Source organism: Sturnus vulgaris, chromosome 25 (assembly GCF_052056855.1).
Source record: "Sturnus vulgaris isolate bStuVul1 chromosome 25, bStuVul1.hap1, whole genome shotgun sequence".
NCBI lineage: Eukaryota > Metazoa > Chordata > Aves > Passeriformes > Sturnidae > Sturnus > Sturnus vulgaris.
In genome coordinates, this window is record NC_142267.1 from 5,919,794 (window position 1) to 5,944,612 (window position 24,819).

The window sequence follows — 24,819 nt, forward strand, 5'->3', positions numbered from 1 at the left end:
AAGGTTTTGCATGAGGAGAAACAAAGTCTGTCCATCTCGTGGAAGTCAGTGGGGGCCAGTTTTAGGGAGTGCTGTGGGTGGCTGCTGGGCAGCACTGGCAGTGACAGGGGGGTGGTGTCCATGAGGGACATGGCCAGTGCTCCCAGGGGCACAGGGATGTCCTGCTGTGCCTGGTGGTTTGGTGGGGACAGCACATTGGTGGCTCTGTGTCTGTGCTGGGCGGTGCTGGGGGTCTCTGTTGATGTCGATGGGGTCTCTGTTGGTGTCGATGGGGGTCTCTGTTGATGGGGGTCTCTGTTGATGAGGGTCTCTGTTGATGTTGATGGGGTCTCTGTTGATGTCGATGGGGTCTCTGTTGATGTCGATGGGGTCTCTGTTGATGTTGATGGGGTCTCTGTTGATGTTGATGGGGTCTCTGTTGGTGTTGATGGGGGTCTCTGCTGATGTCGATGGGGTCTCTGTTGGTGTTGGTCTCACTGCTGTTGTGGTGAGGCTCTCAGTGGTGCTGAGGGTGACAGTGCTGATGGTGGCAGTGTCTGTGCAGGGTGGTGACAAGGCAGGACGTGTCCCCAGAGGAGGTGACCGAGTGATCCCGTGTGCTCTGCTGCACGTGAAGCCCAGGAGATCAGCAGTTCATATTTCTGTACTGAACAGGGAGCTGACATTAATGAACAGCTAATTAACATCACAGGGCTTGATGGTTGCAGTGTCAGCGTCCCTAATTAGTCTCGCACTAATCTGCTTTAATTAACTGTCCCTGTCTTGGTTTTAATTTAATTTTCAGCTCTAGACCAGCGAGAGCAGTCCTGGGAGCATCTGGGTTCCAGTACCATGGCCCTGCCTGTGCTGGAGTGGACTGGGGGGCAGTGGTGGCAGCTCAGGGCCCTGCCATGCTCTGTGTGCAGGGGCTCCCAGGGCTGAGCAGTCCCCAGGGCACAGCCCCAGCCCAGCACCTGCCCCCAGCCAGGCTGTGGGGCTGGGCCAGGGCTCCTGGCCGGGCTGAGGGACACACCAAGAGCTGCCTGCAGCCCTCCCCTGCTGTTGGTTTGTGCATGCAGCCCGTTCTGTGGTGAGCTGATCCCTGCTCTGGGACACTGGGACAGCCAGGGGTTCCCTGAAACTGCTGTGCCTGCTTGGATTTGCTTCTCATTGCCTGGAGGGACCAGTCAGAGAATCACAGAGTAGTTTGGGTTGGAAGGAACCTTAAAAGCTCATTCCAGTGCCACCCCTGCTATGGCCAGGGACACCTCTCATTGTCCCAGGCTGCTCCAAGCCCTGTCCAGCCTGGCCTTGGACACTGCCAGGGATCCAGGGGCAGCCACAGCTGCTCTGGGCACCCTGTGCCAGGGCCTGCCCACCCTCACAGGGACCAATTCCTGCCCAATATCCCATCCAGCCCTGCCCTCTGGCAGTGGGAATCCATTCCGTGTCCTGTCCCTCCATCCCTTGTCTCCAGTCCCTCTCCAGCTCTCCTGGAGCCACTTTAGGCCCTGGAAAGGGCTCTGAGCTCTGTCTGGAGCCTCTTCTCTTCTCTTCTCTTCTCTTCTCTTCTCTTCTCTTCTCTTCTCTTCTCTTCTCTTCTCTTCTCTTCTCTTCTCTTCTCTTCTCTTCTCTTCTCTCCTCTCCTCTCCTCTCCTCTCCTCTCCTTTCCCCCCATCTCCCCCAGCCTTTTCTCACAGAGGAGCCCAGGAGCAGTGATGTGATGTGTGAGGTGTCCTTGAGACACAGACACAAGGAGCTGTCACTGCCCTGTGCTTGGCTGGCAGCTGTGGAGGGCCCATGGCTCTCATGGCACTGGGCACCAAAATTTGGCTTCAGGCATCTCTGTACCAGGAGTTCCAGGGGAGGACTTCTGGCTTGAAGTGAAAGAGAAGAGGTTTAGATTAGAAATCCTTCCCTGTGAGGGTGGGCAGGGCTGGCACAGGGTGCCCAGAGCAGCTGTGGCTGCCCCTGGATCCCTGGCAGTGCCCAAGGCCAGGCTGGACAGGGCTGGGAGCAGCCTGGGACAGTGGAAGGTGGCCCTGCCATGGCAGGGGTGGAATGGAATGGTGTTTAAGGTCCCTCCCATCCCAAACCAGTCTGGGATTCAGGGAGTTTCTCATCACTCCATTGGTGCCTCCTCCCAGAGGTGCCATCCATCCCTCATTTTAGAGAGCAGGAGCAGGGCCAGCAGGGCAGGACAGCCCTGCTGAGGGAACAGCATGGGAGCAGAGCAGTGCCCACATCCCAGCCAGTGATGATCCCGAGGGCTGCTGAGATCCTTGTGTGGGAGGACAGCAGGGAGCAGCTGGGGGAGCACTGAGCCCTGGTTTGCTGTGGGAGCAGTGAAATCACAGGAACAAAAGGCTGAGGTACCTCAGAGAGGGGCAGGACAAGTCAAGGTGGGAAGAGTTGAAGCAGCCTGAGATGCTGGAGGAGCTTGTGTCCAGTCCTGGCAGAGTTGTGATGGCAGAACAGGGTCTCTTGGTCCTTGTCCTGCCAGGCAGAGCTGTGCCTGCAGTCACCTGTGTGTCCTTGCCCCTGCCTTTCTGTGGGAAGCCAGGCTCTGGAGTGCAGGTGGTGCCAAAAGAAGCAGGAGCAGGTGGGAAGAGTCCTCTGAGACCATCAGGTCCACCACTAAATCCTGTCCCTGAGCACCATATCTAAACGTCCTTTGAACACTTCCAGGGAAGGTGAATCCCCCACTGCCCAGGGCAGCCTATACCCATTTTTTGGAATTTTTCCCAATATCCAATCTAAACCTTCCTTGGCATGACTTGATGCCATTTCCTGTTATGCCATCACTTGTTCCTGGGAGATGAGTCCAACCCCTTCCTCACAGCCACCTTCCTACAAGCAGTTGTTGAGAACAGTGAGCTCCTCCCCTACTAATCAGGCAATTCCCTGTTAGCATCCCTGTGCTGCAGCACATTCCTGCTGGGATGAAGGATGGGGATGTGTCAGGCAGGGGAATTTCAGGGGTTTACACTCTGCTGGTGAGGATTACAGCAGGAGAGGGCTGGGATGTGCATCCCATCCTCCAGCCTGGCTCTCTCAGCTCCAGTCAGTCCCACATTCTTCATCAATCAGAGCTCAAATCTTCCCAAACAGGAGTGTCTGCCCATGGGACCTTCTCGGGGCTGGGTTAATCTGTAGAGCCCGTGGGGCCTTGCACACAGGAGCTGGAGTTTGGCAGCATCCCAGGGAGCTGGGCTTGGCTTGCCCATGTGGATTAGCAGGGCTCTGCCATCTGTGCTGCTCCAGCTCTGCCTGGAGCTGCTCCAGCAGCCTCGTGCTTTGAAGAAAACCCTTCTCCAACCACAGCCCCTTCTCCAAATATCCCAGCTGCTTCCCACCGGGGCAGCATGGCTGCATTCCCCCTCTCCTCTGCAGACAGAGGAAATCCTGGTGTCAGCCCCAGCCCTGCCGTGGGCTTTGGGAGGGGCTGACCTTGGGGAAAGGCACTGAAGGTGCCTGGAGAATGACTGCTGGACCCCTCCTGGCCAAGTGAGCTGGGTGCTTGGGCAGTCTGAGGATTGAGAAGCCCAAATCTCTCTGTGTTTTCACACAAATTGGTGGTTGTGCCACGCTGCCTGTGCAGTTCTCACATCACATCCAGGCCTGACCCAAGGTGTTGGGCACTCTGTGCCTTCAAAGGATCCCAAAATGGTTTGGATGGGAAAGGACCTTAAAGCTCATCTCATTCCACCTCTGCTATAGGCAGGGACACCTTCCACTGTCCCAGAGTGCTCCAAGCCCTGCCCAGCCTGGCTTTGGACGTTTCCAGGGATCCAGGGTCAGCCACAGCTGCTCTGGGTACTCTGGGTACCCTCACAGCCAGGAATTCCTTCCCAATATCCCATCCAGCCCTGCCCTCTGTCCATTTGAAGCCATTCCCTGTGTCCTGTCCCTCCATCCCTTGTCCCCAGTCCCTCTCCAGCTCTCCTGGAGCCCCTTTAGGCTCTGGAAGGGGCTCTGAGCTCTCCCTGGAGCTTTCTCCTCTCCAGGTGAGCACCCCCAGCTCTCCCAGCCTGGCTCCAGAGCAGAGGGTTTGCAATTACTCCACATCCTTCCTGCCTGAGGACTCCAGGGGCAGAGGCAGCATTTATTGGGGGTGTCAGCAGAGCAGAGTGGGGATCTCTCCATCTGACACCCATTGCTGCAGCTCCCTGCCTGGCCCTCACACTCAGCCTGTTCTCTGTGGCCATCCTGCTTTCCCTGTGACACAATCCCCAGCAGCACCTTGTGCAGGGCAGGCCTGGAAGGATGCTCTGGGTGCCTGAGCCCACTGTGCAGAGCCAAACAACACCCAGGAGATGTGTCAGGGGACTTCACCCCAAGTCACTTGTTCCACTTGTCACCCTGGCAGTGGTGGCAGCACCTTGGCCAGGAGAGCTGAGCCCCTCGTGCCCTGGAATCCTTTGGCCTGGTGGGATCCCCGTGTCTGCTTCCCTGGGATGGCCCCACAGTGCTGGATTTCATAAACACCAGCAGCTGCATCACAGAGGTTCCCTGGCTGAGCTTAAAGCTCTTGGGTCCCAGGGCTCTAATCCTGCTCTGGGAGCCCATGGCTGATATTGCTCCTGCTTGAGGAGGAATGGAGGATTTCAGTTGGTTATGCAACAATCCCTCCCCATGCACACACTGGGATTAAATATCCCTTTCCTCCTGTGGCACTGTGGATGATTTTCCCATATTTTTGGGGCAGGCCCATCTCTGCACTGTGGCTTCATTTTTCCTGTGTTCTTCATTTCCATCTTGTTGCTGTTAATCTTAAGGGTCCTGTTCTTTCCACTGCTTTTACCAACTGCTAATTTAAAGCCATTGCTGCCAGTTCATGACTTCTTAAAATGCATTTTTACTCCTTCACTGTCGTTTTTGGTTCAGAATTAATTTTTATTGTAAAAATTCGAATTGCCTTTTTCCTGGGGGCAGCAGCAACTTGATTTGAGGCAGTTTTGGTTATGATTCACAGTGCTTCATTTGTACTCTCTGTCCTTGATGGCCTGCTTGGCATCTCTGGGAACCTGTTCCATGCTCCTGCCAGGGCTGGCAGCGAGCCCTGGAAATCTGGGAAGCAGGGAAGACCCTGATTTCCAGGGAGTTACTTCTGAATGCACAGAGGAAGGGGCTGGGTTCCACCTTCACACCAGCCAGCATCTCCCAACCTTCCCTTGGAGTGACCTCACATCTTTTCCATCTCAAGATCCTTGCACTGCTTTCCAATGGGAGTAGGAAAGTCTGGGGTTTTGGAAGTTTGAAATCTGGTGGAAGAAAGCTTTCAGATGTGGAAGGTGCATTTTGATGGATGCAGGCAAAACCCACCCAAATAATGGGAATTATGAGCTGTTGAAAATTGCCTCTTCCCATCTGTTTTCTGGCATGCTTGGCTCTCGGATCCCTCCATTGAGCACTGCTCCTGATGGATTTAGAGAGATAATTATTTGCTGCTGTTTTTCCTTCATCAGAGCATCCTTTTAGAGAAAGTTATCAGTGGAATGGGGGCCTGGGGACCCAGGGCTCAGCCTGCTCCCTCTGATGTTGATCCCTCACAGCCCTGAGTGCTGCCTGAGCACTGCAGCCCAATGACACATGGAGTGCACAGGGAATGCAGACACTGGGAATTGCTCCTGGGTGTTTGTTCAGCCATGAATTGTGGCAGTCATTACACTCCTGCAACACAGGGAGGCTTTATAAAAGATTTCCTAGGAAATGATGTCTCAAATCCCTGCTTCAGCTTTCCCTCCATGCAGGTCCCTGGCACAGGGTGATCCTGACAGGCCATGCTGGTGCTTCTCACGTGCAGGATGGTCCAAGGGGCTCTTTGGCAGGGGTTCAGTGGCAGTGGTTTTCTCAGACTTCATTGTACATCGTTGTTTCCTGTTTTCTGTCAGAAATTCACGTGCTGATTACAATGATTTGTCTTCCTTCCTTGGATTTCCTTGGTCAAGGGGTTGGAGCACAAGTCTCAGGAGGGAGCTGGCAGGGCTCAGCCTGGAGAAAAGGGGGTTCAGAGGGGAAATTCTCATTCTCCACAACTCCCTGACAGGAGGGGACAGCCAGGTGGGGACTGGGCTCTGCTCCCAGGGAATAAAGGACAGGACAAGGGGAAGTGACCTCAAGCTGGGCCAGGGGAGGTTTAGATTGGATGTTAGGGAAAATTAGGGAAAATTTTTTACAGAAAGAGTGATCAGACATTGGCAGTGGTGGAATCACCAATCCCTGGAATTGTTCAGTGAATCTGTGGATGTTGCACTTGGTAGTGGGTTGGCACTTGGCCTCGAGGATCTCTGAAGGTTTTTCCAGCCATGAGGGGGCTGTTTCAGTGCAGCCCCAGCTTTTTTGGCAGATTTCCTGCAGACACAGCGATTTGGGGTTATCCTTGCAGTTCACTTTGCAAGAACAAACACAAACTTCCAAGTTCAGCTCATTGCTGGATGGAGCTGCTCTAGCTCAGGTTGGGAAGTCGTGACAAAGCCTGGGCAGCAGAATTGTGGCTGTTAGGGAGGGAATCCGAGGTGGCAGGGACAGCTGGAGCAGTGGAGCAGAGCTGGAGTCCCAGGCTGGAGTCCCAGGCTGGCACTGACCCTGAGCCGTGCTGGTGACAGCACCAAGGGGCTCTGCTGTGGGAAAGGGACCTCGCTTCAAATGGAAAAAGAATTCCCTTCAGCAAAGGGAAAAGGGATTTTTTTTTCCCAGTCTGCTCCTACAAACGATTCCTGGACCTTGAGAAGTGGAGGCTCAGTGGGTTGCAGGCAGCTGGAGTGACAGACAGGGAGCTCAGTTCCCAGGAGTGTCTCTGAGGATGTGGATTCCTGTGCTCCTGGTTGTAGCCTGGAAAGGGGTTTTAACCCTTTAAGTGCAGCAGAAATAAGATCACAGCTACATGGTCATCTTTCATGACAGGAAGAAAGAGCCAAGTTTATTCAGGAACACACTTGGTTTTATAGCATGACTGCAACTCCCAGAGTAGAGAAAAGGAGATTGGTTCAGAGAGAAGACACCCCATTGCCAGGGCCTGGGCACACACCACAACAGGTGTTCTATCTTTGTTATTAATTCCTTTTTATTTTGACCAAATTATCACCCTGGGAGAAATTCTCCCTAGCCTTGAGCTGGACCAGCTCATGGGCTGGGAACAGAGCTGAGAAGCTCCAGCCTGGAATATTTTTCAGGCTGTAATTTTCTTACTTTCTCAACATGTGTCCCACACTGGTCCCTCCTTCCAGCACTCATGGTGAAAAACATTCTTGTGTCAGGCTGGAATTTTCCATGTGCAGCTGGAGTCTTGCCCTCCTCCTGAGGTCTGGCTCCACATCCTTGCACCCTCTCCTTTGCCTTCTCTTTTCCAGGCTCACATCCATCCTCATCCTCTCCTTGCCCACCATGTGCTCCAGCATCCTTCCCTGGAGTCCTTTCTTGTACTGGGAAACCCAAACTGGAACTGCTCTTCATTGCAGTGCATTGGGAGCTGGTTTTTTTGGAGGAAGGTTGGGTTTTGCCTTTCCAAGGCCTGCTTCTGGGCATTTTGGGAAGCACAGGTGGACACTCTGTGCCCTTCCCAGCTTCTCCACTCCCTGCAGGCCAGGAAGGAGAGGCTCTGTGCAGCTCCCCAGTGGCTTCACCCACCCTCATGGCCCATTGCAATGCCCCTTCTGCCAGCTCCACTCAGCCCCGAGGGCTGACACACACACACACACAGCAGTGTTGGCATCTGCAAAGGGGCTGCTGGCACCAAACCAGCGGGCACTTTGAACCTGTCCCAGCTGGGTGCTAAGCAGCATTAAAATGTGATGATTAAACATGCCCACCTCCATTGCAGGGGTTCCTGGGCACCTGAGGGGTGTGCAGGGCACTGCTGGAGATGGGCAGTGTGGGCTGGGAGGGCTGCTGGTGCTGGGGGGTTTGGGCAGTTTGGGAATAGAACCATTGGCTGCACACCGGACTGGGGCCATGGGGCAGGTGGGGGTTCCTGCAGAGACCCCCATGCCAGGCTCTGAAACTGCTCCTCCAGCATGTGAGACAGTGGAGACGAGACAAACAAACACTGAGCAGCCCCAGGTGCACTCAGCAGCTGGAGGGGGAGGCACAGATGTGTCCCAGTTTGGGAATTGCCTGGTCTGTGCCTGTCCCCAGCAGGGACAGTGCCAGGGCTGGGACTTCACATTGGCACCAGCACCAAGAGAGCTGGGGACACTTGAAGGGCTCTTGTCAAGGAAAAGCTCCCTCTTTGCTTCCCTGTTTCCTTTAGGATTAAAGTTGTTCTCCTCAGGCTGGAAACATGGAATGTTTGTCAAGTTTACGAGGGCTTTTAGAGAGGCTTTTAGAAAGAGCATCCCATCCCTTCTTTTATAGGGCTGAGATAAGATTATCTTTGTTTTAACACCAATTAAAGCAGGAAGGGTTTATAGGATTAGGGGTTTTCCATCAGTGCAACTTTGATGTCACCACTTGCGTGCTTGGTTTGTTCCTTTCCCTGGGTTAAAGCCTTGGGAAGTGTTCCTGTAATGGTTAACGTCCCCTCCCTTCCCAGGCAGAAGCTTTGGGAAACAAACAAGACCAAACAAAGTAACAAAATAGGAGACCTCGAGGAGAAAGCTGGCTCAGAATAGTCCCTGTGAGTCTGCAGTGCTTCAGTGTTTGCATCAGGACAAAAGGGATGTGCTGCTGGCCTGAGCAGCATGTTTGAAATTAGAAAATAAAATCGTAGACTCTCAGAATGATTTGGGTTGGAAGGGACCTCAAAGCTCATCCCATTCCACCCCTGCCATGGCAGGGACACCTTCCACTGTCCCAGGCTGCTCCCAGCCCTGTCCAGCCTGGCCTTGGACACTGCCAGGGATCCAGGGGCAGCCACAGCTGCTCTGGGCACCCTGTTCCCACCCTCACAGGGAACAATTCCTTCCCAATATCCCATCCATCCCTGTCCTCTGGCAGTGGAAGCCATCCCTTGTCCTTGTCACTCCATCCCTTGTCCCAAATCCCTCTCCAGCTCTCCTGGAGCCCCTTTAGGCTCTGGAGGGGCTCTGAGCTCAGAGCTTCTCTGTGGCTTTCTCTGGACTCACTCCAGCAGCTCCTTCCTGTGCTGGGTCCCCAGAGATGACAGCAGTGCCCCAGTGCTGCCCTGCTCCATGCAGCTCACTGCAGGGCTCCCAGCAATGCTGCTTTCCAGCCCCTGCTTCCTTCTGTGTGTGCCAGACGAGCTGTGGAGGTTGGCACTGTCCCTGGCACTGGGATTGCTCCAGGACCAGCATCACCTGGAATTCCTGGGCTGGGGAATGTCCTGCTTCATTCCTGAGCTGCTGAGCTTGGCCTTGGGGCAGCTGCATCCTGGGCTGCTCTTCAGGGCTCTGCAGGAGCCAGGAGTGTGAAGGGATGTGCAGCCACCAGCACTGTGCTCCTGAGCTCTCAACTCCCCCTCCAGCTTCCCATGGAGCCTGTGCAGTGTGCACTGACTGAGCCTTTGGTGGGCACAGATCCGTGTCTGCTTGGGGTAGAACCTGAGAATCATGGGGTCATTAAGGCTGGAAAAGCTCGTTAAGATTGAATCCAACCATAAACCCAGCACTGCCCGGGCCACCACTAACTCATGTCCCCAACTGCCACATTCACATTTTTTTGGTGGATGGTGACTCCACCACTGCACTGGACAGCCTTTGCCAATCCCTGATCATGCTTTCCATGACAAAATTTTCGTTAATAATCAATCTTAACGTCCCCTGGTACAATTTGAAGCTGTTTCCTCTTGTTCTTCTGCTTGTTACCTGTGAGAGGGGACTGACCCCGGACAGGGACAGGGAAGTCCTCTCCCCTTGTGTCTGGATGGCCCTGACAGGATAAATGCTGCATTATGCTTTTCTCCATCTGTACCCTGAGGATGCTGGCAACATCCCAGTCCCCCGTGCTCAGACAGGGATAGAAAACTTTCCATTTGTCTTTAGGAGCCCGTGACAGGCTGGGGAGCTGGAGCAGGTGAGGAATTCCAGGCGTTTCTGTGTGACAGCAAATCCCATCAGCACTGATGGATGTCCCTGCCCCCCAGCAGGGACTCACAGGTGTGTTGCCCACAGGTGTGCTGGGCTCACCAGATGCCTGAACTTGAGAGCAGTGCTGGGAGGGAGGGAGGTGACCTCGTGAACCCTGGGAACGTGCAAGAGGGAATTTGCTGGGAAGCCCCTGGTCCAAAGCTCAGGTGAGAGCTGAGCTGTGCTGCTGGAGCACAGCACTGGGAGAGAGCTGCCAGGGCTGGGCTGAGGCTGGTCCTGCCCGAGGCTGGGGATGCTCTCAGGGCAGCAGGGAGCTGTACCTGCCTGGTTTGGTGTGTGATGAGCACTGTTGGTTTGTCTCATGGTGTCCAAAGGCTGCATCCTTGGCCCTTGGCCTGGGTCTGGGGAGCTTTGGGCCAAGGACTGCCTGGCCAGGGTTTGGGGTGTGTTTGCCCCTTGCCAGACCTTCCAGTGTGGTGTGCTTTGGGGAGTTCCCAGAGCAGGGCATCACTCTGCCCTGCCTTGTCCTCTCCAAACCTCTGTGACACCCCAGCACTGAGGTTCTGTCACAGCCCCACTCTGTTCCAGCACTGCCCCTCTTCCCAGGGACCAAGGGACACAGGAGATGATGCTGAGAACGAGATGGGAGCTCCTAAACCACCATGAGCTGTGGGCAAGCAGGGTGCACAGTGGAGGGAAGCTGGGGGAGAGCTGGGGGCAGGGGAGGTGGCTGGTGGGAGCAGCATTGCAGGGAATGTGGGGTTTGGGGTGCTGGCAGCTCCAGCAGCACTCCAGAGCAGCAGTGCCTGTGGGCAGGTGGTGGCACCCAGGTGATGTCCTGGAGCTGCTGGAGAGGTGCAGGGTGTTGGCCCAGTCAGGGGACAGCTCTGTAAGCCAGGAGGATGCTTCTGCAGCCTGTGCTGTCTTGCTTCCATTCCCATCCCATGGAGAATGATGAGGTTAAACAGGAACATTTGCATTGGGACCACTGCCTTTATTGACAATTCTGTAATCCACATCATGGAGGTTCTCCTCCAGTTAATCTCATTTAACCCTGTTTTCCCTCCTGTATTTCCCTCCCCTTCTCTCCAAATGCTGTCAGAGCTGTTGGCAGTGACAGCACCTGGCAATGGCATTAATTGCTTATCTGAGGATGAGGTAACAGCACGGGCTGCTAATTAAATTTATCCCTAAGGAAACCAGAGGACCTGGGAAGGGAGAGTGCAGAGAACTGGCACCTCCATGTCCCAGCTCCTTGCTCTTCCCAAGCAATCCAGCATCCAGAGGGCTCAGGTGTCACCACCAGCCTTCTCAAGGCCTGACTGAGTCCCTCCCTGCAGCACTCTCCAGGCTGGGGACACCAGGGCACAACTGGAAGTGGATCCCAAGGCTGCATTGCTGCTTTGGGTTGTCCAAAGGCCACCCTTTTACAGTCCCCATAGGGGGAGAGAAAGGGGACAGGAATAAGCAGTGAGACAAAGAGAGACCTGTTTGGATGCAGAATTGAAAACAAAGGTCAAGGTGCAAGGGACAGAATGGAGCAGAATATGGGAAAAGTGACAAGTCAGCACCCACCTCATCTTCCAAGCAGGGTATGGCTGATGAATGGAAAAAGGGGGAAATTCACATTAGACATAATAGTTCTGCAGAGAACATCATAAATGGCTTTAAAGTGGAAGAGAGTAAATTTAGATGGGATATTGGGAAGGAATTGTTCCCTGTGAGGATGTGGGGCCCTGGCACAGGGTGCCCAGAGCAGCTGTGGCTGCCCCTGGATCCCTGGCAGTGCCCAAGGCCAGGTTGGACATTGGGGCTTGGAGCAGCCTGGGACAGTGGAAGATAATTGAGCCTGAGATGAGCTTTAAGGTCCCTTTGAACCCAAACTGTTCTGCCATTCCATGATTCCATTAAATACCCCCCACACCACTAAGAGCAGAGAGCCAGAAGTGCAGGGCAGGGGGGCTCTGGGCTCTCTTGTCCAATTCCTGTTTGCACTGGGGCTGCCACCAGCAGGAGCTCAAGGCAGCCATGGAATTCTGCTAGATCTGCCCCAAGGGTAGGGCTCTACCACCCCTGTCCCAGGTCAGCACCATCTTTTGGAGAAGGAGCTTTTCATAATGTCCTGTCTGAACTTGTGGTCTTTGTCCCGTGTTGCAGCATCCTGAGAAGTGTTTGAGCCTGTCTCCAGCAGGTGCAGTCAGATCCCCCCTACCCCAGTATCCCCAGTATCCCCAGTATCCCCAGCATCCCCAGTATCCCCATGCAGCTCTTCCCACCTCTCCTGCTCCCCGTGCCCCAGGGATGACTGTTTTGGTGATTCTGCACTGGATCTCCTGCTTTTCCATATCACCCTTGAACTGGGCAGCCCTAGCCTAGCCATGGCAGTGCCTGGCAAGGGGAAGGCAAACACCTCCCTCCATGTCCTGGCCATGCTGCTCCTGGAAATTGTTTCTCTTACTCTCCATGTCTGTGGGGCTCGTTTCACGTGGGTTTGGAGTGGGAGCAGCAGTGTGGTGTGGGGCCAAGGCAGCCCCATAGGGCTTGTGGGGTGATGAGGGTGCCAGTGGGAGCAGGGAGGGCTGTGGGGCTGGGACCTGAGGAGAATAGAGAAGGGATCCCAAAAGCATGGAGGGGGACCCCCAAAAGAGGCAGGATGTGGCCAGGGGGAGCAGCCCTGGGTCCTGCAGCATGAGGGAAGCTGCAGAGGCAGCCCCCAGCCCCGGCCCCGCAGGAGAAGGGAGCCCGTGGGGAGATAAGGCTGGGGATTTAAGGCTCCTGGCAGATCCTGACAGCCAGGGCTGCCTGCTTTCCATCAGCCTGTAAAAATGCCTCGCTGCACTTCAGGGATCCTTGCTGCCAGCAGAAACAGGGCCAGGCAGAGGGGGCGAGGACAATCCTTCCTTCCTTCCTTCCTCAGAGCCCTCAGCATGGGCTGAAGGTGCCCGTTTTATTTTATTTAACTTTTGTTGCAGGAGGGAGCTGTTTGCTCAGAGCTGTTTCCAGGAGGGGTCTGGGGTGGACTCTGAGGGCTGGGGCAGTTTGGGATGCAGGGAGCCTGGCTGGAGCCTGCCCAGCTCACACTGAATTAGTTCAAGAGTTGGTTAGAGAGAGGCAGAGAGACACAGAGGACAGGGAACCCCTGGGCAGCCCCTCCTGTTTGGCCAAAGGTTTCCCTGAGCCCTGGGATCCTTTCCCTGCTTGGTGCACAGGTGGCCTTGCCTCCCACACCCTGCAGGGAGGGCAGGATCCTCCTGGATCCTTCCCATGGCATTCCCTGCCCTTCACGACTTGGACTCCACTCCCTCCAGCTCAGTTAATTCTGTGATTCCCAAAGCTCGTCCCTTCCCAGGCACAGCCACCCTGCCGTGCCCTGGGGGTGAGTGAATGGGAAACAAGGAGCCTGGGGCTCTCAGCATTCCCAGCCTTGCTGCAGAGGGGCACAGCCAGGCTGCCATCCCTGCACCTGGGCAGCACGAGGCCACTCAAGCTCCATCTGGCCCCTGTGAGCATCCCTTAGGTGCTGGAACCTGCTGCAGTGATGGGGCCAGAACCACTGGCACTGAAATCACCCTCCAGGGATGAAAGGTGCTGGGATAAAGTGGAAAATTCTGTGTTTTCATTGTTTCAATTCCCTCTTTCCAAGCAGGAATTTCTAGGGATGGTCTTGCTGCAAGCCTGAGCAAAAGCAGCAATGTCCCAAAGCTGCTGTCACCTCCCAGGGCAGAAAACTGGGGTGTCCTCATGTGTGTGGGGCTGGAGATCAGGGAAAGGTTCTTCCCTCACTGAGTGCTGGGCACTGCCCAGGGAATGGGCACAGCCCCGAGGCTGCCACAGCTCCAGGAGAGTTTGGACAATGCTCCCAGGCACAGGGGGGGGTTTTGGGGGGGTCTCTTCAGGGCCAGGAATGGGACTGGATGATCCTTGTGGGTCCCTCCCAGCTCAGGGTATTCCCTGATTCTGTGGTGCTGGTTCCAGCACATGGTGAGAACATTCCCATTGGTCAGGCAGGAGGGGCTTTAGCCCCTGTGTGAAGATTTCACTTTTGATTTGGTGTTTACTCTGGAAACAAGAAATTGGGTGGATTCCTAAAGAAAATCTGTTTTCTTACCCAGAGGAAGATCTGGAGGGAGCAGAACAGTTTTGAACACAATGTTCTTTTATTTTATTGCTGGAGCTTGTCATTACTTGAGAAAAACAAATCAATTTGAAAAAGGACTTTGCATCAAATTTCAGTGATTTTCCTGTCTTTCCACATGATTTCAGAACATTTAACTTTGGAGAAGTTGTCATTTTTCCAGGATTATTTTATTGCATGTGGGCCCTCCTAGGGAGGAAGGGACTTGCCAAAACTCCTGGCTGTGTTTTGGTGGCTCATGGAAAGAGTTTCAGTGTCCCAACTTGGTATTTTTGAAGAGCAACCACTGAGCCTCAGTTTTTATTCCTCTCCAGCCATTGACCTGTTCCAGGGCCAATGTGGGGAGTGTTTTTATCCCTTGGAGCAGTCACTGCACTCCACAGCCTGGGCACTTTTTGGATGTCTCTGTGTCTTGATGCAGAAGAAGCATTAGAGGGAAGTAGCTACTTTAAAAATAAACCTCAGGAAGGTGAAAGAGGCCCCTGTCTGAAACCATCCTTGCTGGAATGACCCTGCATTTCGCCAGGGCTGTCAGATGAGAGCAATTTTATGTGTTGGTCTTTAGTGTGTCTCAAATACTGGTATTAGTGCAGGAAGCCTGTTATCATGTCCCCATCGCTTCTGGGGAATGCAGAACTGCCCAGCCATCACCTCTCCCAACAGCTCAGCTCCCTCTGAGATGGGCTGGTCCCGAGGGAGGTGGGTCAGGAATGGGATCAATGCAAAGATCCATGGACATGAGGAGAATCCTGGTTTTCAACAGCTCCTTTGACCAGGAGAGGAAGAAGGGACAGTGCAAGCAGGAAGGCTGATGGAATTTTTCTGTAGAGCTTTTCTCACTGGAAACTCAGGATCATTCTGGAGGAAAGGAGATGAAAACTGAAAAAAAACCACCAACCTTCTTTTTTTGCTTTTTTCCCATATGAGAAATATCCACTTCTTAGGAATGACTCTTGCTCACAGCAACCCCAGTGAATGATTTTCCCAGGCTGTTTTCTGATCTGCCTCATTCCTGGGAGCCTTGGCAGGTGACTGAAGGAGAAGTTTGTTAAACTTGTTTCAGCACAGGAGCCACCTGCCTCCCCCAGGCCCTTCAGGCTGTGTAAGAATGAACAGCAGCACAAAGTCACAGCAGGAGCAACTACACAGGAGGAAAGCTCTGAGCTGAGCTTTTCCTGGTCATCCCTGGCCTTGGAAGGGACTTTCTGGTGTTGAGAGCTTTTGTCCACGAGTGTTAGCTGTGGCTGTGATTTTATCCATATCTGTTAGTGCTGGATCACTGTGTGCTCCAGCCTTCAGCACCACCTGCTGTAGGCACCACACAGCCCCATGTCCCACCCTGTGGGGCTGGACACTCGTGGGGTTGAGTGGCTGCTGCTTGTGGAGCATCTCCTTCACCTCAGTGGGCTCAGAGCCCAGCCCACTGTTACTGCTCTGCAGAACCAACAATTTATTTGTAATATTGAGTCATAAAATCATTAAGGTTGGAAATGCCCCCCCTAGGATCATCAACCCAGCACTGCCATGTCCCCAGGTGCCACATCTACAAAGTCATGAAAACAAAACTCTGTGGAGAGTTGCAAAAGGAGCCTGTGAGACAGTGTGACCAGGGAATGAGAAGGCAACTGGAGTTCAAAAGACTTGAGGTGATACAAATGGGAGAAAACAACCCCAGGATCCTGGAATGGTGGAATTAGAGAATGCTTTGGGTTTGGAGGTGCCTTAGAGACCATCTGCCATGGGCAGGGGCAACTTCCAGTAGAGCAATTCACACAAAGCTGCACAGAGATGAGCTGGGAGATGGCCCAGTGTCCCTCACAGCTCAGATCTTGGGGCTTTCACTGAGGGATGCTTTTAACAATGATGGTTAAAAGACAATGTGGGCATTGCTGAAAAAGAGAATAAAGCAGTGAGTGTTGTTATGCAGTGTGGAGCGTGACAGAGATTTGGACAGCTCTAGGGGTCATGGACAAGGCAGATGGTGATTGAGTGTCCATCAGCAGTGGAAATGTGGGATGGCATCAGGAATGGCAGCTTGGCTTCGAAGCACAGAGCAGCAGTTTGTTCCTGCAGTGTGTGGTTACAGCACAGGGCTCTCCATGGGAAAACAGGACATTTGCAGGGAACAAAAAAATGAGTGGGTAACAGTGGGAGAAAAACCCACGTGCAGTATTGAGTGCAAGGAGCTGTGTCTTGGAAAGGAGTGGGGAAGTGTTGTGGGCAACACCCCACACCTGGTTCATGCCCTGCTCCTCGGGTGGTCATGGAATCACAGAATATCCTGACTTGGAAGAGACCCACAGGGATCAAATCCAGCCCTTGACCCTGCACAGACACCCCAACAATCCCACCCTGTCCAAACTCTCCTGGAGCTGTGGCAGCCTCGGGGCTGTGCCCATTCCCTGGGGAGCCTGGGCAGAGCCCAGCACCCTCTGGGGGAAGAACCTTCCCTGATCTCCAGCCTAAAACCCCCTGGCAGTCGCTGTTGGGGGTGGTCTGACCTAGCACAGTCACTGACATCTTCCTGTGTGGCAGTGGCTAAAAATCTGCACTCCTGCAGTCCCTGCTGTGCACTCATGGTTGGTGAACAGGGACAGAGGTGTCTACATGGGGACCCATCTCTGCAGCCTCCTCAGGGCCTTCCAGGCAGCTGCTCCTTCTCTGCTGTGTTCTCCTCCAGTTGTCAGGATCTCCTTTGGACTCTGCAGAGCCCCAGGGATTGTTCTGGCAGCAGTGCTGGGCTCCAGGCATCCCCCCAGCCCATTCTCACTGCTCACCTCTGCTCTCCTTCCTTTGCAGGCTGCCCCTCGGGGACATTCAAGGCCAGCCAGGGGGATGAAGGCTGTGTCCACTGCCCCATCAACAGCCGGACAACCTCGGAAGGAGCCACAAACTGCGTGTGCAGGAATGGATATTACCGGGCAGATGCTGACCCCGTGGACATGCCATGCACCAGTACGTGGGTCTGGGCACCTGGGAGGGCACCACATGATGGGGAGAGGAGATGATCCTCAAAGCACTGAAGGGTGCTTGACAAATGTGTCTGTCCCTGTGGGGTTCTGGGGGACATTACACAAATAATTTGTAAATTTTGCCAGGGCTGTTGCACAATCAGATTAGCCTGGGGTGAGAGGACTGGTTTCATTCCCACTCTTGCCTTTGGATGTCCAGCTTGCTGCACACATGTGGACACACACGTTCACAGAGCTGGGGAATTCCAGCTTGGAAATTCTTTTCAGGCCTGGATTTCTCCTGACTCTCAGCTCCATTCCCAGGCTGACAAGCTGACTGCAGCTTCAGTTAGGGAGGAGTCTCCCAGGGTGAGAACATGGTGACAAACAGAGTGGAATTCATCACCAACATTAACCCCTGGTGTCTTTCCCGTGGGACACATCCTGAGGTGCTGTCCCAAGGATGTTTTTCCCAGTTGTCCAATGAGCTCCTGTCCTGTCCTAGCTGCACTAACACACTTTAAATCCGGGCTGTCTGTACAATAAATTGGCCTTTTTTCCCCAAAGAGCTCTTGCTGTCCTTTCTTTTCAGCACAGTAACCACACACACATCCCCCACACCAGGACAAGCACCCAGCTCAGCTCATGCAGAGCATCCCAGGGATGGGGAGGAGGAGGAGGAGGAGGAGGAGGAGGGAGTGCAGCCATCTCACCCCTTCCTGTCTGTTCCCTTCCAGCCATCCCATCCGCCCCCCAGGCCGTGATCTCCAGTGTGAACGAGACCTCCCTGATGCTGGAGTGGAGCCCCCCGCGGGATCTGGGGGGCCGTGAGGACCTGGTGTACAACATCATCTGCAAGAGCTGCGGGGCGGGGCGCGGCGCCTGCACTCGCTGCGGGGACAACGTGCAGTTCACCCCGCGCCAGCTGGGGCTCACCGAGCCCCGCATCTACATCAGCGACCTGCTGGCACACACCCAGTACACCTTCGAGATCCAGGCTGTCAACGGCGTCACCGACCAGAGCCCCTTCTCACCGCAGTTCGCCTCTGTGAACATCACCACCAACCAGGCTGGTGAGGAACAGGGCTGCCAGCACAGCTCCCGTGCTGGGCTGGGCTGGGCTGGGCTGGGCTGGGCTGGGGTGGGCATTGCCTGTGGGCACTGCTGGCTCAGCCCCTCTGGGGTGAGATGTTGCTTATTCCAGGTGGGCATTGCCTGTGGGCACTGCTGGCTCACCCTTTATGGGCTGGAAGGGTACAACAGGTGAAGTGAGGTGTTGCTTATTGAGGTGGGCAGCATCTCTGGGCACTGCTGGCTCAGCCTTTATGGGCTGGAGGGGAATAAAAAGTCAGGTGAGGTGTTGCTTATTCCATGTGAGCATCATCTCTGGGCACTGCTGGCTCAGCCCCTGTGGGCTGGAAGGGGACAAAAGGTGACACTGCAGCCAGAGCTGCACTCTGCACTCTGATCCCCTGCCCAGAGTGGTCACAGCCCGGGAACAGGAGGCCTTAGATGTGGCTCGAGCTGTGGCTCCATGGCTTTTTTGGCTGTCAGATTGTGTTTGAAGGAGGCAAGGGGAAGGGGGAGGTCTGTTCCATAGGATAAAAAGGATTTATTACTTTGGGGAATCCGTGGGGCAAGAGACAAAAATGGCGAAGGTGCAACTTAACAACAACTTAAATACGGGGGTGGTTCAAGGGGAAGGTACAAATTCTTAGCAAATTGGAGAAATTCTGAGGAGGGATAAAGGGTGGGGTTCATAAAGGCATTGTCCAGTGAGGGAGGTAGGGGGGAAATTGGGTCACATGGACTAACCAGACCTCAAGTTTTAAGGGATTTCCAAAGAGGAATTCCAAGCAGGGGGCTGGCACAAAGCAGGATTGACAGGTAGTTTAGGATAGATTGACAGGGTGGGTGGGAGGCTGTAATTTTGGACTAAACCATTAACTTGGGCAATAACAGAACATACCATGAACAAGAAACACACTGCAACAAAGAGCTAGGGTGAGGTGTTGCTTATTCCATAATGGTGGTGGTGGTGAAAGTGCCTGGCAGTCCCTGAGTGAATCTCAAGCCCTGGGTGTGAAAATGTCCTTTATTTCAGTGAAGGGCTGGGGTGTGCCCCAGGGCAGAGCTGCCTCCCCATCGTGGCAGCAGATCAGAACGGCTCCTGGCACTGTCCCCTGGTGTCACAGCATCACCCTCCAGCGCTGGCTGTTGCCTCAGAGCATCACTGCAGGCACACTCCTGGTTCCTGGGGAGGGAAGGGGAAGAGGCTCCAGCATTTTGATAGGAGCTGCAATCCCTGCTTGGACTGTTGAGAGAGGCAGGACAGACTGAGAAAGCAAAGAAGAGGAACAGAAGAGGAGCTGGGAGATGAATATTTGGGATGAGGGTCAGGGAATCTGCTCCAGACTGGTGCTTCACTCGGTGAAGCAGCTGAAGCACAGGGCAGGGAGGGTTTCATTCAGCCTCTCCAGCTCTGTGCAGGGTGGCTTTGCTGGGGGAGGGATTGGTCACCGTGGCTGTAATGCTGCTCCCAGGGTCCCCAGCAGTGCCCTGGCAGCTGTGCTGGTGGCAGGGAGCCCCACCGAGCTGCTGGCCAGGGACTGCCTTCCCAGCCCACCTGGAAGCCATCTGGAGCTGGGCATGAGCTGGGGCTGGGGTTTGGCTTAATGGGATTGAGGTGGAAAGATGCCAGTGAGGCACAGCCCTGCTTGGGAGCAGGAGAGATTCTGGTCCCTCTGAAGCTGCCCTGGACATCTCTGATCCCCGGGGCTGAATTTGGCAGCCCTGGGTGAATTGCCCTGAGGTCATGGTGTGTTCTGGCTGCCAGGGACGGTGGGTGGAGTAAAACAGCAGCAGGGCAGGTGGGCATCACTTGGGCATCACTTGCAGATCGTGTCTGGGTGAGCCATTATGGTTCCCTGTGGTCTGGAGTTAGCTTGGGATGGGGCCAGGGTGTTTGTGAAGCCCTGAGGGCAGGTCTGACACAGGCTGAGCCCGAACAGGGACAGGTCTGTCCCCAGGGAGGAGAGGGGGGCCGGTGTGGATGACCAGCGTCCTTTACCTGATGAACATGGGGCGGCTGTAATGCCACCTGGAGCTGGAAAGGAGCTCTGCACCCTCCCACCGTGGTCCTGCACTATGGATTAATAATTTGATTTTTGTACGTGCATTTCTCTGCTATGCTTGAACCTTCATGCATCACCCGTGGCTGCTCCCACCTGAGCAAAAGCAGCAAGCCGAGTTGAAGGCGAATCCTTTTCAGTCCCCTGGATCCTCCTCCTCGTGTTTTCCTGGTTTGACACTCCTTTATTATCAGGGCTCACACTTCTTAGCCTGTGTGATGTCTCTCTTAATGTATCTATTCATTAGCACTAAACACTAACTGTCTGCTTGCTAATTCCTCTGTAATTAGAGGCTCTGAATTCTTCTGCTTACACTCGGCACCGCCTGGCAGCCTTGATGTAGATCATTAGCAGTTGGTAACAGAAGCTGCAGACACAAAGGCAGAGCTGGGACAGGAGAATGGAGGGTGCTGGGGGAGAGCAGAGGGAGGATGAGGCTCCCTCTGCCTTGGCTCTGCATGCAGGCCCAGCTGGGGCTCCATTGTTGGATGTGGGATGGGGTTGTGCTCCTGCCACAGCTGGACAAAGCAAAGTTCCCACCACCCCTCGGGGTCCTGCAGCCCTGCAGGAACAAGGAGAATCCCCCTGGTTCCCCCAGGGGCTCGGGGTGACTGCTGGGGACCCTCTGTGCTGCAGGACTGAGGAGAGATACCTCCTCACCAGCAGCACCCCAGACCCTCAGGTGTCACCAATGCTTCAGCACACACATTTTATAAGGGCCTGGAGTGCCAAGACAAGGGGGGATGGCTCCCCACTGCCAGAGGGCAGGGATGGATGGGATATTGGGAAGAATTCTTTCCTGGGAGTGTGGGCAAGCCCTGGCACAGGGTGCCCAGAGAAGCTGTGGCTGCCCCATCCCTGGCAGTGCCCAGAACCAGGTTGGATGGGGCTTGGAGCACCCTGGGATGGTGGAAGGAGTCCCAGCCCCTGGCAGGGGGTGATGAGCTTTTGTGTTCATTACAATCCAAACCATTCTATGACCCCAGGAAAAATCTCGTGTGAGAGTAAGAAAACAACTCCTCTAGATGAGCCAGAGGGAAGGAAGGTCCTGGGTGTGGCCAGGTGGGTGGCACAGATGATTTGGTGACCATCACCCCATGGCTGTGACCCCTTCCAGCATCCCCATGAACATGACCCACCTGCCTTCCTGGGCAGCACCTTCTGTCCCCTCTGAGCCCAGGCTGGGTTTTCTCTCTGCTCTTCTCAGCAGGTTCTCCTCCACCTCCAGCTCCACACTGTGCATCTCCAGCTCACCTGCACTCCTGCCCCTGCCACTCTGCAGCTGAGCAGCACCTCAGCCCCCCAAAGCTCAGCATCCCTTCAGGAGTGAAATCCAGGGCTCTCATGTGCCACAGTCCTGTCTGAAGGGACTGTGACAGAGCCTGGGTGCCACCAAAAGCCTTTTCCCAGCCATTCCTCAACAAATGAGCTGTGCCAAAAGGGTGGCTGAGAGCCATCCCAAGGGGTCAAGGAGCTGAGCCTGGCCCAGGGCTCTGGAAAACACCACTTGACTAACTGAGAGCCATGCCAGGCACCAGCTCTTGCTGGCAGCCCCTGACTGTTGATATGTGGCCTTTCTTTGGGGAGGGCTGGGAGTGGGGAGAGTCTTGGTGCTGTGAGGATTTGCAGGCTCCATCCACACTGGGGACAGGCTGAGTGCCCTGGGAAAGCTGAAGGAAAGGGCTCCATGGGTAGGAATGAGTTAACAGCAGTGGGAAGGGCACTTGGTAATTGGCTTCTGTGAGCTGAGGAGGGAGGAAAAAGCTTTGGGCTCTGGAGTATCCAGAAACAAATTCAGGACCTCCCAGTGGTGGGGGAAAGAGAGCATCCAGGCTCTTGGGAATGTGTCCTTTTTGTGAGCAGCTCTTGTCACAGGGGATAAGGAGGGAGGATTAGTGCTGATGTCAGAGGCTCTTGGCTGCAAACTGAGCCACAGAGAGCCATAAATGGCCCTTAGAGAGGGAATACAGAGTGTGTGCTGAAGGAGCCAATCCACTGTCCTGATAAACCCATCAAGATGATTTCTCCTCCTCTATAGATCCAGAAAAGTTGCTGATTTTTTTCATTATTGTTCTGGGTGACATTTCACAGCAGTGTTATCACGACATGTGATATGGGTTGGTGGACAAGGTGGCATTGAGTCAGAGGTCAGACTCGATGATCTTGGAGGTCTTTTCCAGTCTTCCATGATTCTCTGGGTCTCCTGGCCAGGAAGATGTGCAGCTCACCCCTCTGTCCCAGGTCCATGCCAGGCATCAGCAGGGTTGGAATTTCAGTGGCTGTCACAGCCCAGGTTGTCTCCCAGCCACACAGGGTCTTTTGGGGAGGACTTGGAGGAGCCTGTGAGCTCAAGGACAGGTGACCACAGTCCAAGGCAAGGACATGGGCCATGGCACTCATGGCACTCAGTCCTAGCACTGGACTGAGCCCCCCGGTCCTGTTACAAACCTTGAGGAATTCACCCATCAGCAATGGGGCACAGGTGAGACAGATCTGGGATGTGCAGAGCACCAGGAAGGAGGATTTTTTTTTGCAGCCATGGTCCCAGAGCTCTGCTGGCAGAGGGGCACAGAGAGGTCAGGGAGCAGGTGAGGTGAAGGGATGAGCTGGGTAGGAGCAGACTTCTCAGCAGCCATCCCGTGCTGTTTGTTTGTTTGTCACATTAGTGGTGCTGCTGGCCAGGCAGGACAGGACACTTGTGCTGCCTGGGGCACAGGGAATCTTGCTTTTATCTTCTCACTTTCACAGTGCATCAGAGGATGTGTCTGGCTCCCTTCTTGTGAGGGAGGCCCAGCTGAGCCCTCTGGACACGAGCAGGAGCAGTGGCTCCTCCTGTTCTCTCGTGCTGCTCAGCTGGGCCCTGCTGCAGCCAAGAGTTTCTGTCTGTGAAACCAGAACCTGGGAAATGCAGGAATTACCTCAAAGGACTGGAATGAGCTTTCCAGAGCTTCAAAGCTCTGAGTATTTGTTTATAAGAGAATCCTAGAATGGTTTGGGTTGGAAGTGACTTTAAAGATTATCCAGTCCCAGCCCCTGCAATGGGCAGGGACACCTTCCACTAGCACAGGTTGCTCCAAGCCCTGTCCAGCCTGGCCTAGGACACTTCTGAGGATGGGAATTTTCCTCCAATGCAGTCCTGGCTTTAGCTATAAAACCTTTCAGGAAGAGAAGTAGTCTTGAGCCATCAAGAGACAGGCAGCCCATCAGGTCCTTGTACATGAGCCTGTGTAGATTGCTGCTTTTCTTCCCAAGGAAATCACTGAATTTCTAAGAAAATACAGGAGACTCTGTCTGTCAGAACATCAGTAAAACATTTGATTTGGAAAACTGCAAGCTGGAAGTGGTTCTGTGATGTCTGTCCAGGAACTGCATAAATGGGAGACCACAACAGCCCGAGTGGGAAAGCCTCAGCTGAGCTGAGCTGACTGAGGCCCATGAGAAGCAGTCTCATAGTTCTTATTGTTTCAAGACCTGGTAGAGCACCTCTTGTGCAGAAAACTAACAGAAAAGGGGGAAAGCAGAAACTTCCTGAGCTCTGGAGCCATGTCACACATGGAGGAGTCAGAACAAAGCCAGTTTCCCTGTGTGAGCTGCAGGGTGTGCTGGGCTGCTGTCCTGAGATCACTTAAATCCCAGGTTTCATCTTTTGGGGACTTCCCTGGATGTTTCTGTGACAATTTGGCCTGGTCCCACACTCCAAACTTCCTGAAACCTTGACATCCTCCTGGCTGCTTCTCTTACCCCAGTGAACACCCAGACCTTCCCTTCCATGGCCCCGTGTCACCATCCTGGTTCTGTCATCTGTCTCTCCTCTTTCTCTTCTTTTCCATTCACCCACACTCCCATCCCCACCCTGACTGCCACCAGAACGTGACGTGGTTTGGCATTTGCTGCCCTCCCCTCTCTTATTGTCCCAGCCTGCAGCCTTCACTGCATCCCCCCATGGCTGCAGCAGCTGGCAGTGGGTGCCCAGGGGCATCCTGACATCCCAAATCCCTTCTCCTGTGCCCAGGGGGGATCCTGACATCCCAAATCCCTTCTCCTGTGCCCCGGGTGGGATCCTGCCATCCCAAATCCCTTCTCCTGTGCCCAGGGGCATCCTGACATCCCAAATCCCTTCTCCTGTGCTCAGGGGAGATCCTGCTATGCCCAAATCCCTTCTCCTGTGCCCAGGGGGGATCCTGCCATCCCAAATCCCTTCTCCTGTGCCCAGGGGGATCCTTCCATGCCCATATCCCTTCTCCTGTGCCACTGGAGACTGCCTGCAGCAGATGGCAGGAGCTTTCCCAGCTGCTGGCTCTTCAGGAGCCTCTTCCCACTCCTGTGGTGGGCAGTGGGGGGGTGTTGGCAGAGCAGGGGATGGGCTGCACTGCTGGAGCTTCCCGAGCAGATGCCCTTCCCTGCCCACCACCATCTCTGTGATCTCTGAGGGCTCCTCCTCCTGCTGACTCCCAGGTTTCCCTGTTGCATAAATTACACCATTTGTTGGAGGATCATTTTTCCCCCACCTGCCTGGGGCTTCAGAAACCTGTTCCAGTGCATTTGGAGCTGACTTTGGTCAGAAAACAAGAGTGTGTCCATGATGGATGGGGTGGAAAGTCCCTTCTGCTGGAGCAGTGTGCCACCATCCCTGCTCT

General features: G+C 54.5%; 1 protein-coding gene across 2 annotated transcripts in view; it reads left to right on the forward strand.

The window, feature by feature from the left end:
- The window catches only part of EPHB2 (EPH receptor B2), a 132,083-nt gene that overhangs the window by 67,423 nt on the left and 39,841 nt on the right, over positions 1-24,819 (forward strand). For both annotated transcript variants that reach the window (XM_014881699.2, XM_014881700.2), the window contains exons 4-5: positions 16,900-17,055; positions 17,789-18,124. In XM_014881699.2, the coding sequence (XP_014737185.2) occupies positions 16,900-17,055; positions 17,789-18,124 (492 nt within the window). The remainder of the gene's footprint in view (positions 1-16,899; positions 17,056-17,788; positions 18,125-24,819) is intronic.